This window comes from Etheostoma cragini, chromosome 20 (genome assembly GCF_013103735.1).
Source record: "Etheostoma cragini isolate CJK2018 chromosome 20, CSU_Ecrag_1.0, whole genome shotgun sequence".
NCBI lineage: Eukaryota > Metazoa > Chordata > Actinopteri > Perciformes > Percidae > Etheostoma > Etheostoma cragini.
Genome location: NC_048426.1, coordinates 13,686,304 through 13,698,907, shown reverse-complemented (window position 1 = coordinate 13,698,907; position 12,604 = coordinate 13,686,304). Strand labels below are relative to the sequence as shown.

The 12,604-nt window shown below is 39.6% G+C and overlaps 2 protein-coding genes across 4 annotated transcripts; one reads left to right on the top strand and one right to left on the bottom strand.

Moving 5' to 3' along the window:
* Positions 1-849: 849 nt before the first annotated feature.
* tpp1 (tripeptidyl peptidase I) lies at positions 850-8,606 on the top strand. 3 transcript variants are annotated; one of them, XM_034858818.1, is made up of 15 exons: positions 850-934; positions 1,346-1,420; positions 2,100-2,239; positions 2,505-2,655; positions 3,062-3,183; positions 3,303-3,487; positions 3,638-3,836; positions 4,333-4,521; positions 5,054-5,126; positions 5,429-5,549; positions 5,631-5,792; positions 5,885-6,010; positions 6,992-7,200; positions 7,233-7,346; positions 7,386-8,606. In XM_034858818.1, the coding sequence occupies exons 1-13, from the start codon at positions 924-926 to the stop codon at positions 7,130-7,132; spliced, it is 1,695 nt and encodes a 564-aa protein (XP_034714709.1). In that variant the 5' UTR covers positions 850-923; the 3' UTR covers positions 7,133-7,200; positions 7,233-7,346; positions 7,386-8,606. The 3 variants fall into 3 exon arrangements, with proteins under 3 accessions (XP_034714709.1, XP_034714707.1, XP_034714708.1); XM_034858816.1 differs by having other exon boundaries at positions 6,992-7,195; positions 7,230-8,606; XM_034858817.1 differs by having other exon boundaries at positions 7,233-8,606.
* A 249-nt stretch (positions 8,607-8,855) lies between these two features.
* Positions 8,856-12,109, bottom strand: yy1a (YY1 transcription factor a). The gene is made up of 5 exons (XM_034858846.1): positions 11,499-12,109; positions 10,679-10,829; positions 10,230-10,290; positions 9,828-9,986; positions 8,856-9,624 (listed from the first exon to the last, which is right to left on the bottom strand). The coding sequence occupies exons 1-5, from the start codon at positions 11,995-11,997 to the stop codon at positions 9,442-9,444; spliced, it is 1,053 nt and encodes a 350-aa protein (XP_034714737.1). The 5' UTR covers positions 11,998-12,109; the 3' UTR covers positions 8,856-9,441.
* Positions 12,110-12,604: the final 495 nt, after the last annotated feature.

Below are 12,604 nucleotides of genomic sequence, written 5' to 3'. Positions count from 1 at the left end.
GATATGTTTTTGGATTTTTTAAAACAAACTCTGGATTTGATATCTTCAGTGTGAAACAAACGCTATGGTCTGAGGATCTGATTTGAAGCTTCATAACCTGTAATGTGTAACAGTTTGTGTTTAGACAGTGTGGCCTGTTATGTTTCAACAGTTGGCAATTGTTTTACAATTTTTTATAATATGCAACATATGCAACATGTTAATATGCTGCTGTGTTCCAGTATGTACCCTAAGCCCTAGTCCCAAGAGTTTCTTGTAAAATTATTTTAATAAACATTTGTCATGGTTCCCACAGGCCTTGAAATCCTTAAAAGTTTGTGAAATCAAAGTAAAAAATCAACACATTTAAAGTGCTTGACTTTATATATAATGTGAATGTGTAAGAATAGGAAAATTCTTTTGATATTTTCTTCACGTAATGTTAGTAAATAGGCTATAAATATTTCTTTCCGTGCAGTTAGTGAAGGCCAGAGACCACATAGGTTGGGAACCACCAACAGTGGAGAACCAGTATTTAATTTGCCCCAACCTTCCTTTTGATGGGTGGATGTAAGCGGTCAATCGGTAGAACTCCCTCTGATGCTGTGAAGTACACACGGATAACCAGCGACCAGTTTGTGGAAGCTCAGAGATCTGACTCAGATACACAACATGCAGCGTGGATCTATGTCGATCTATGCCTTCCACATTTACCCAATAAAGCCAAAAATGCCTCAGAGGGGATGACTGATTCTGACTTTATACTGCATACAAATGTTAAACAAAAAAAAATTAAGTTGTCTGACAGTGTCTGAATGAACTTAAATGCACCAGGAAAAAAAGGGAAGTGAATAACAAAATCACGTGAAAGCATGTCACGTGAGTCCTGAGTCTAACCGTCTGCCCATAGCTGAGTTTAGACAACTGTACCAGCCGAGGACACGATGAACACGCTGTGAGTGCTTTAAATAAGTTCATATTTACGTATTTTTCATAGAGATAACTTGGAAAGAAAAGAGTCAGATGACGCTAACTCCTTTTAACGTGACTTGTAAAGTGGCGCACCTTGTATTATTTGTTATTACCAGTTGTGCTGACCCAGATAGATAACTAGCTAGCTGTCAGCTTACATAGCAAAAGAATTCACATAAAGTTAACGCTAAATAAAAACATGTCTTTTTGTTGTACATGAATAGTAAGCAAACAGTTTAATATGTTTGTATTGAGCGTGTTAAGAAATGCTTGTAATATACACGAAGCAAAGTGACATTGACACTTTTTGTTACCTCTGTCACCCTTACCCTAGCGAGGACTTGTTTTTTCGGCTACATTTAGGAATGAAATATTTTGTGTCTCCTTTCTCCAGGGTGACCTTCTCCATCCCCTTGTTATTCAGTTCATTGGTCTGGAGTGGATATCTGGAATATGACCAAGATGTAATGTGAGCAAATCCACTTTAAGAGTCATTTCCTTATCTCTGTCCTTTTAAGAAATCTTGTTTGTCCCGCACTTTGTTTAAACCCTTTTTGCTGAATTTGAAAGTTAAGCCTTATTGACTTTTTCATAGACACAGACCAGTCTTCACAGCCCAAATGTGCAGCAATAACCTAGCCTATATAAAATTACCTAGCCTATATAAAATTATATGGAGGTGGGGTTCTTTGTCTGAAAAATTGTCCAGTGATTTGCACATTATTATCGTTGCAGCAAGTATGTGAGTTGTTTTGAGGAAACTAATACATTGGAGACTTTTTTGTTTCCAAGTGTGGCACCAAATTAAGTGCAAAAATCCGATTCAGATTTTACCATGCTGAAAAGTTTTGGTTTCTTGGATGGGTGATGTCTTCCGTTTATTTGTGGCTGTTTTGTGAGTATTTGAAAACCGTGTAAATTTCCTCATAAACTGCAGGACAGAATTGCACAAATTTGGGAAAATTAATTGACACTGGGTTGGTCAAAAATGGTCAAATTACTGTGATGTTTCTGAATGTTTAAATAAAGGTAGTTAACTGTAGAATCCCAACAAAGTCATCAGGTCGATCAGCAGCTATATAATCAGTTTCACAGTGTTGGAAAAGTAAATTGAAGCCACCTTTTAGTGAAATAAACTGTTTTCTCAGGATACCAGACGACTGGACTCATGTGGGTCGGGTGGACCCAACCGAGGAGCTGGAGCTGACCTTCGCCCTGAAGCAGCAAAACGCTGACCTGCTGGAGGAAATACTCACAATGGTGTCAGACCTTGACTCAGCACAATATGGTAGTACTATTACTGTTAATTGCCGGTAGTCTTGAAGTAACCAAACAGATTTAGGGTCTAAAAAAATCAGCAAACACTTGGTAAACTAAGATGCTCAATGGTGTCTGTGTGGTCACTTGTTTCTAATTCTGTCCTTCATACCGTGCAGCTTATCATAAGGAAAATAAAGTTAAATGCTCTGGCTTGACGGTTTGAAAAAAAATGTTGAGGCAAACCCCTTTTTATAGTACATCAGCGTGACAGAGGTCTGTTTTGTCCTCCACAGGTAAACACCTTACCCTGGAGGAAGTCTCTTCCCTTGTGCGTCCGTCTGAACACACCCAAAAAGTGGTGCATCACTGGCTGCAGAGCCATGGCATTAGAAACTGCCTGACTGTACGCACTAGAGACTTTTTACAGTGCACGATGACTGCAGAGTAAGCATATCTTTTTTTGTGCAACATTTGTTCTGCATACTCAACAGTACTTTTAACTTGCTCTTAACACAGTTTAGACACAGAATGTAGCGTATTGCTCAAGTTCCCTCTGTTTGCAAACCATAAAAAAGCCCATACTCTTATCTCATGATTCTGTTCCTCTTTTTGTGGTTATTGGTTAAAATCAAACTTTGTGCTGCAGTCTTTTGAAATTCGTTAATCTAGGCCACGTTTTACTTACTGGCAGCAGTCATGGAGTAAATTTAACTTACTTGGAGTTATATCTGTTTTACACACAAAGCATTAGGTTTCTTAAAAACCTGGAATTGAATCTGTTTATATGTCATCAATTAGGAGTGGATTTGTAGATATTTAGGCTGTGGTCGTTTTTGTTTTTTGTATTAAGGGTTGCAGAGACGCTGCTTCCAGGTAGCAAGTTCCACCGCTACATCAGGGACGGCCATTCTCTGGTGAGGTCTTCAGCTCCGTACTCTGTTCATGATGATGTTCACCAGCACCTTGACTTTGGTGAGAACGGTTTCCTTAGCTGTAAAATGTTCAGCTGTCATCTGTGATTGCCGTATATTTAAGTTAGGATCTGTACTGGATGGAAAACGTTTTTGGTGTGTGTGGGTGTGTTTCCACAGTTGGAGGGCTTCACCGCCTCCCTCCTAAAGGGCAGGACCTCAATAAAGCCTCTTCTAACGGGAAGCGAAAGCAGTCCGAGGCTGGGGTGCACCTTGGAGTGACTCCTGCCATCTTAAGGGCCCGCTATAACCTCACAGCAACTGATGTGGGAACAGCTCAGAACAACAGCCAGGCTGTAGCTCAGGTGTGACTGTCTCAGAGTCAGTTGATTAATAATACTGTAAAATACTGTGTTTTGTGTCTCTGTTAGACATGTATACATTAGCTCAGACAGTATATTCTTACCACAACTTGCTGTACTTGCTCACCTAAGCAAAGTGTTTTTATATTTTAGTTCTTGGAGCAGTACTACAGCCCTGCAGACCTGGCAGAGTTTATGGGCATGTATGGCAGGAGCTTCAAGCATCTCTCTCAGGTGGACCGGGTTGTAGGCACTCAAGGAAAAGGAAAGGCTGGCCTGGAGGCTAGTCTGGATGTAGAGTACATCATGAGCACAGGGGCAAACATCTCCACATGGATCTTCACCAATCCAGGTCTGTGTGTGTGTGTTAGTTCAGATTCTCTGCCCGAGCCCAAACTTGACCTGACCTGACCCGACCCACGGGTTGGGCTGATATTTCCAGCCACTATCCTCGGGCTGGGCCAGGCCCTTGATCAGGCATTTGGGTTTTTTAAATCATTAGGTTATTAGCCAAATTGGGTGGGGAGAAAGCTATGCCTAACGGATTTCTGTAGTTCAAACAACTCGGAACTGGACCGTTTCAAATATGGACTCAGAACAGTCCACACATAGGGTCAAATGTTGAGTTTAAAACGGGCTCAGGCTCTTTATTACAGTTAACGTGTTGGGTTGGGCCTGATTAAAAGTATCTAACAGGTTTAAATACCATACAGCTTAATGTAAGGGTGGAGAAAGTAAAAATGCATTGCTATGATTAGGCATAGTACTTTTTTGGGTTATTACAGTAGGCCCACCCACATTTAAGCTCTATCAAAAGACACAATCACTCATTTTCTCATTGTCATCAGGTCGTCATGAGTCACAGGAGCCTTTCCTCCAGTGGATGGTTTTGCTCAGCAACATGTCTGACCTACCCTGGGTTCACACTATCAGCTACGGAGACGATGAAGATAGCCTGTCTACTGCGTACATGATGCGCATTAACACAGAGTTTATGAAGGCTGGCGTCAGGGGAATCTCTTTGCTTTTTGCTTCTGGTCAGTAAGGAGGAAGTATGCAAAACCTAATCTTTTTGCCTTGTTCTTGTAGTAGAGAGTCACATTTTGTCAATCCTGTTACATGCAATGACTGTGACCTTTCAGTTATATCTGGTTTAGTTTCTAATTCATCTTGTTTGGTCAGTCATAAACGTAATTCTAGTGGACACAGACAATAACACAACAAATGTAAGCTGTAATTTAGTTCAGCGTCCAGAGAAGGAGCTGATGAACAAAAACAAGATGCCGTTGGTGTCTTTGGCAATGTGTCAACTTACTGTGGCTTTGCTCCATTGTTATCAACATCACATTTCACTTGAAACATCAAAACACCTGTATTGTTCTAAATTAACACCCATGGCACGTTGGCTCTGGAAAAAAAAGTTTTACACATTACCTTTTGACCTGTACAAACAAACCTCAAAATTCTGCCAGTTGTCAAAACTATATGTTTACTTGCCACATCATCTTTAGTCTCTCTGAGCTTAAATCTTAAAAAGCATCTCTTACATAAATCTTGTACCATGCTCAGGTGACAGTGGTGCAGGCTGCAGACATTTGGGTAAAGAACAAAACTCTTTCAGACCAAGTTTTCCTGCATCAAGGTAAAACATTTCTACATTTCTGAAAGCAAACTAGTTTCTGCATGATTCTAGATACTGATACTAGCTTAGAACTGGACCTCATAAAGCATTTGTCTCATGCATTATATTGTTATTGGAATCTACAAAGGCATATAGATGTTCCATTTAAATTGAACAAAGAGTATACCCTGCACTATGTTTAGAAAAAGACAAAGATGCAGGTCTTGAAATCATTACCAAAAACGCTAATACAATCCTTGTTTCAAAAGATTATGGAAAAGCACTAAACATTCAATGCTCTATTCCCTGTGTCTTGTTCCCAGCCCATATGTGACTACAGTAGGAGGAACCTCATTCAAGAACCCATTCAAGGTCACTTATGAAGTCACAGATTACATCAGTGGAGGAGGCTTCAGCAACGTCTTCAAGATGCCTGACTACCAGGTAATAATATCAGGTCATCAGCTGTTATTGCTCAGTTATAGCAGACACTGTAATTAATTCTGTGGATTTGTGTTCCTCTAGGCCAGTGCAGTGGAGGGGTATTTGAAGTCTGTAACGGCAACCCTCCCTCCTCAGTCATATTTCAATACCAGCGGCAGGGCCTATCCGGATATTGCTGCCCTGTCGGATAACTACTGGGTGGTCATCAACAGAGTACCTGTCCCCTGGGTGTCCGGGACCTCGGTAAACATGTTTAAACTTGGTGATGATTTTCTTAAGTGAAAACTAAACCCCACTCACTTGCTTCATTACATCTTGATTGATTTACCTTCCAGGCGTCGACCCCTGTGGTTGGAGGCATGCTGTCTCTCATCAATGACCAGCGGCTCTTAAAGGGCCTGCCTGCCCTGGGCTTCCTCAACCCTCGCCTCTACAAGCTCAAAGGACAAGCTCTCTTTGATGTAAGTCAAGTTATTATATATGTATCAGAAATCTTTTTTTCGAGTTGCCCCTAAAAGCCTGTTTTTAGACTTGATTTATGTAACAATCTCTTATACACTTGGTAGCCACTTTATTTGGTACACCTGTATCTGTAACCTATTGTAATTCAATGCCACAGCAATTTTTTTTAGATTATTGTTTGGGGCTTCTTTGGCATTTTATTAGATAGGATAGCTGAACACAGGAATGGGGGGAGAGAGGGGGATCACATGCAGCAAAGGGCCGAGGGTTGGAATCAAACCTGGACCGCTGCGGTAAAGACTGAGCCTTAATACATGGGGTGCACAATCAACCAGGTGAGCTACCAGGGCACCTCTAAATACCACAGCTCTTACAAATTGTACATTTGATCAAATTTATGTTCAGGTTTTGTTGACATTGTTGGAAATTTGTAAATTCTATTATGTTTATTATTGAGGTACTAGTTAAAAGAGCTGTTGAACTTGACAACATTATATAAAAGAGGTGCCTTGGATTTTTTGTTTGTTCTTCCTATTTACATAAAGGAAGGGCAGAATAATAGAAACAATAGAATGCGGTCTAGAAGATAATTGAATAGATGCCTTTATAAAACTTCATTAAAGAAGACAGTGGTTGTATTAGATTATACGGGTGTACATAATAGTGGCCTCTCAGTGTATTTGCAAAGCATTTTTACTGCGTTTTCAGTGCATGTACAAGTGAAATGACATAACGTATGCCCAAGGAACCAAATTGTAGAACTTGATTAAATTCCACTCCTAAATAACTTAATTTGCAGTATTGTCAAATTAAGTATTAAAAAACAGCAGACGACTGATATTTGGTCACTTTGCTACTGTGAGTTGAAACAGTGGGTTTTGTACATTCATTAGGACATCATGTTAAAAGAAAGTAGAAGGAAACCATTTTGCAACATATTTTGTAATCATTGCCTAAATGCTGTGCATCTTTGTCTCCAGGTGACTGAAGGCTGTCACCTGAGCTGTCTGGACGAACAGGTTCAGGGTAAAGGTTTCTGTGCTGCACCATCGTGGGATCCTGTTACAGGCTGGGGGACACCAAACTACCCTGCACTGCTGGCTGTCCTGCTAGCTGAGTGAAACCCCCACTTCATGAGTGAAACCATCAGGGTGGCATCTGCTCTGAGAGCAGGTACATACATGGCCATATATATATATATATATATATATATATATTTATATATATGCACATCCAAAGGCAGGGTGGTGAAGTAGGGGTAACAATGTCTACACTTTAAAATGTATGCCTGTTTTATTGAGTTCATTTGAGGTTAAAACACTGCATTATTTAGGAGATTTATCTGTTATCAATTGTTTCCACTCAAGGATTGATTCGTTTTCATCTGTATATTTTTGTTCTCCAAAAGGTTCAAAACTGTTTCCTTAAATTTTTTTTAGGTCAGGGATAGTGGTGGTTAGAGATTTGACACGCTACACTGCAGTTGCTTGTTTCTGCTGTTCACTGCAATATAACTGACCCAGATTTCTCTTTGAATCAAAAACATTTACAGGCAGATTAGTGTTAACTGTAATCTTAGATACACAGAAATTGGAAGATTGGCTAAGTGGTTGCTATGCATTCAATAACATGTACAAAAATACACACACCAGTTCAAGTTCTTAGATGTACACATAGGCCTATTTTAATTACTTATTTATATTGATAGTGTTATGTTTAGCTGTCAGAAGAATCTATATAAGAGATGCAATCATTTCACAAAATCAGGCAATTTAGCATGAAATTAGACACATTTTGTTTGTATTAAGACAGATGGCGAAAATGTGTAATAGTGTCTATTTTGCCATACTACTATGCAGGGATAAGCTAGGTACAAGTCATTATTTAATTTAGTAACAAATAAACTATTGGCATGCAATTCTCAAAATGGACTCATGTATTTCAGATAAAACTGGCACATACATTTAGATTACCAGGACCTTTTTAAAAGTTGATATTTACTTTGGTTTGTTGTGGTGGTTTACTCTGTTAAATCAACCAAATGCACTGTACTATGTGGGTTAAAAGTGTTTCAGCAGTTCTTCCCACCCGCCTTGTTGCACTTTTTTTTAACCTTAAACCACGTAAATCCTCAAGTCAGACATATTTAACGTGAGAGACTGCCTGTGCGAGATTATTAATGATGGATTTTTAATTGGAAATGTGGATTGATTGTCCAGGATTACCCTGTGAAGGCTGATCTGGATGCTGTAGTTTTTAAACATATACCACATGCTTTTGCAAAAGAAAATGTAATGGAAATTAATTGCCAACAAATCATGTTACAACTAAAGACTTGATAACATTTGAGATGAGCAGCTGGCAAAGTGAGTGAAGAATATCTCTGAAAGGAGTTATCCAAATTAAACATTTAATTTCCAATACATATTTTGACAGCCTCTCTTATGTATTTGTACATAAGAGCATAAGAATAATTAGTCGACAGCGTTTGCTCCTTTGTTACACAATTTAGCCGCTGTAAGATGCCACTTTTAAGCTGCTCAATTTAAGTGTTAAGACATTACACAATTGTCAATTATGTATATGCAGTGCACTGAAAAATGTTTTTTCTTCTCCATGTTACCAAACGAGGAAATAAGTGCTTTATTAAATGACTAAAGAAAGCAACTTCAATACTCCTATCAATTAACTGCAAATGTGAAATGATTGAGCTTCAATAAAACTGTTGCTTGGGCAGCTTGAGTATTTGTCTCTAAATGACATTGCTACTAAACAGCTGAATAATTTAAATGTTTATTTTTTAGGTTGAGTTTTATTTGTAAAGAGGATAAATGACACTTTGTATTGGTAGTGCAAGGGGGAAACATTTTAATTGGTGATCACTATTGAAACATGGTTACTATCTACATGATTCTGATATTGTGTTGTACAAATTGAAAATATGCAAAGACCCCCCCCCAGAACCACACTCACATGAAAGGGAGAGATAAAACAAACAAACCCAAGAATGGCTACGGGGACAATCTTACTACTTACATTACCACAGAGCTTATGTCAAACAGTGTACAATATGCACACTTGGGGAAAGTACAAAATTGAAAAGGTCATTGTTGAGGATTGATGCAAATTTGACATAACTTGCAAAGACTTTGACCTGGCTGTGTTAAGGTATAAATACATTTTAGGTGCAGATCCGTGAATTAACATCTTCACAAGAAGAAAGTGTAAATTGTTCCATCCAGGTAGCGCCAAAGTAGGGTAGGAGGCCTGAGGGAGTCGGGGTTCTCACGAGTTCCTTGTTTAACCCTCCATTAGTTTATCAAAAAGTTTGAGAAAAGATCATTTCTCAAAAACCTTGATGATACAAATGGGACTTCTTGTCTCACAACAAAGCATGTCAAGTACTCCATTGTATGATCACATTGTTGTTTCACTGGTTGTTTTTGGCTTTGGCATGTGTGAGGATGTGAGACTTCAGGTTGGTTGACTGGGCAAATTTTTTGTTGCAGCCATCAAAGGGGCACACATACGGGCGATCTCCAGTGTGAATACGCACATGTGTGCGCAAGTTAAAGTCCAGAGAGAACCGCTTGCCACAGCCCTCAAATGTGCACTAGAGATGAGAGAGATGAGTTAACGCTGCTGCATGTCCCAACCTGGCTTACAGATAAAGTTATAGCATTTCAGGTTTGCATATAATTGCTCTTCCACAAAGCCTTTGGGGTCAAGTTTCTTATCGAAGCAAAGTAAAAGAATGCAGCTATCTCCAGAAGGAGGGAAAAAAAAGTGACATGCAGGAATTAAAAAGGAACTCACCTGGAAAGGTTTCTCTCCTGTGTGTACGAGTTGATGCCTCTTTAGTTTTGAACTTTCAACAAAGGCTTTGCCGCATTCTGCACAGACGTGCACACGAGGCCCGTGGGTATGCAAGTGTTTTCTCATCGCTGAGTTGTCCCTGAACATCTTGGTACATCCCTGAGCGCGGAAAAAACAAAACACAGATAAAGCTAATCACTTGGGACGTATTGACTTTACTGTGTAGCTTTAGCAACTGAATCACATCAGCTTTTTAAACCGTTGTAATAAAACATGCATTTTCTCAGTAAGTTAATGTCAACAAAGATATACAGTACAGAGTTTGATTCTGTTCATGTATGTTAACCTTAATCTTTTGCACAGTATTGTATAAAATACTGTAATAATCAACACTGCACTCACTTTGTGTGGACAGGCTATCGTCCTGGGTGCATCGTCTTCTTTTACTTTTCTTGGCTTCATTCTGCAACAAAAATAAAAGTGGTCATATCATTGGACTGTTCCCAACTATCCACACCCCTGAAACACAAACATTAAGATTTGTAGCAAAAGACACTAAGATTTAAAAAATAACTCTTGGTAAAGCATTTATGTGTAATGGGCCACGCCACATAGTCATTTAATTCCATTCTACGTTAAATATTTCACATCACACGCTGGTTTAACCAAAAAACTGCATTACACTTTTACACTATTCGTTTTTAATAATGTTCATATAACTGGCTTTTACTGAAGCAAACTCATTTTTCTTAAAAACTCTTGTATGAATACATTTATTTTATAATAGCCCACTGAATTTGGCTCGCCATCATCTAGCCTGACTTAACATGAAAATCAACATGACCACGAACCGTGCAAACTCTGCCAGCTGTTTGGGGTCTGAGAGGTCAATGCCTGGTATGCCTCCAGGAGGAAGTTTCTTTCCTGTCATGTATTCAGAATAATCCGGAGGAGAATTTTCACCAGTGATTTGCTCCTCATGGTCTATGTCCTTCTTGTCATCTGAAAGTGATGAACAAATGGGTTGACAATTAAGACAGTACCAAAGAACAAGTGCAAAGAATTGATCAAAGCCATTTTGAGCTAAACCTTAATCATGTCACCCACAACCCTCCCGATATTTCTTGCCACACTTACTTATTTACTAATTAAATGTCTAGGTTTATATTCAACAAACATACTCACACACTCATGGCAACCAAATGTATCACTGTCACCAGTGTTATTATTATTGTTATTTTTTAACAAATATGGTGGAGTATTAATTTTTTTTCACTTTCATCGGAAGTGTGCAGTGGAAGTGAAGTATGAGGGGTTCCTGAAGGCACCACCACCGCTACCGTTGAACTGAACTGCGCCACAGCGGCCTAGCGGCTCCAGCTGCACTCGATCCCACTCTCGCCGCCATCTTCGTCGGCCAAATAAACGCCATTTTTTCGGGACGCCATACTTATTAGACCGGGAAATATGGCGGCGCCCATCGACACATAAAACATGGCTTCCCAATAAAAACAAAAACATAACAAATGGATTTTAAGTGGTTCCGAGTTGGAAAATAGTTCATACTTTCGCGGAGGACAAGGCCCCCACCGGGCCCAATCACACGGCACAAACACTGAGAACAAAGCGAGGGGGCAGCTTGAAAGAATTCACTCAGGACTCTGAACTTACCCGATGCCCACATAGTCACTGAAAACTCCCCCTCCAACGTTTTTATCTGGACCTGCTTCTGTTCCCATTTTCTACCCATTTCTCCCCCGCCCAGGTAGCTCCTTTTGCCTCCTTTTTTTCCGCTTCCAGCCCTTTTCATCCGGCCCGTCGACGAGCTTCTCCCAGCGACAGTAACGAGAGTCTGTTCGATATAGTCCTCCTCTACGGCGGGCACTGGGATGAGGATTTGGTCCTCAAAACCGTCATCCGTGTGCAGTTCAGAGTCATCCTCACCCACCACCTCTTCTCTTGTTTGCACCAAAATCACCTCTTGGTGCGAGTGAATAGAGTTTGGATCACCCGTGTCAAGAGGCTGTAAGGCGATCATAGGCTGATGTTCACCGTCGTCTCCAACAATTGTTGTCTCGATTGTCTCTACTTCGATTTCATGCAGTTCCACTATTTCGGCTGGCATTTCTGACCCGTCCGCTTCTATGTACAGGGTGTCCCCCGACGCCATAATAAATTTCTTATATCCTCCTGCTTAAATGCTATTTTTACACTCTTTTTTTCGTCCTATCAACACTGAACGTTCCTCCTCCCTCTCCGACAACAACTCCACTGGTATACTCTCGTCGCCACAATGCTCCAGTTTAGAAGTCTCGCGTGATTTAGACAACGTTCAAATATGGAACTCATTTATTTGCAGCGTCTTATTTTTTTTGCCTATAAATCATGCCGATAAAGATATTAACATCAGTCTAGATGTGCATGTTATCAAAAAAAGGAAATATAAATGTTCGTATGAATCAATAAAGGTCATATAATATTAGTATATATTAGTAGTGCTTCAAAAATAATTATCTGACAAATCACGCTAATGTAAATGAGGACAGACCGTTATAACGTTATCTGAGTCTTGATGAACATTTCGGCTTCTTTATTTGTTCCACTTAATGCAAAATAAAGTTGTATATAGTGATTATTTGTTTGTTTATTTAATTAATTGCTGATCACATTTGCTTTGAAATTCTAACCAGGTCTCACATTAATATTGCTGGCTTTGTCCATATCTCGTCAATGTTTCTGTCCGAGCAACAGTCCAAAATACAAAGATATATAATTTG

Coding starts and splice junctions, on each gene's coding strand:
- tpp1 (XM_034858816.1), top strand. Junction 3,837..4,332: donor ATGGATCTTCACCAATCCAG/GTCTGTGTGTGT, acceptor CATTGTCATCAG/GTCGTCATGAGTCACAGGAG. Junction 5,550..5,630: donor TCAAGATGCCTGACTACCAG/GTAATAATATCA, acceptor GTGTTCCTCTAG/GCCAGTGCAGTGGAGGGGTA.
- yy1a (XM_034858846.1), bottom strand. CDS start 11,997: ATGGCGTCGGGGGACACCCTGTACATAGAAGCGGACGGGTCAGAAATG. Junction 9,987..10,229: donor CGATAGCCTGTCCACACAAA/GTGAGTGCAGTG, acceptor TTCCGCGCTCAG/GGATGTACCAAGATGTTCAG. Junction 9,625..9,827: donor CAGGAGAGAAACCTTTCCAG/GTGAGTTCCTTT, acceptor TCTCATCTCTAG/TGCACATTTGAGGGCTGTGG.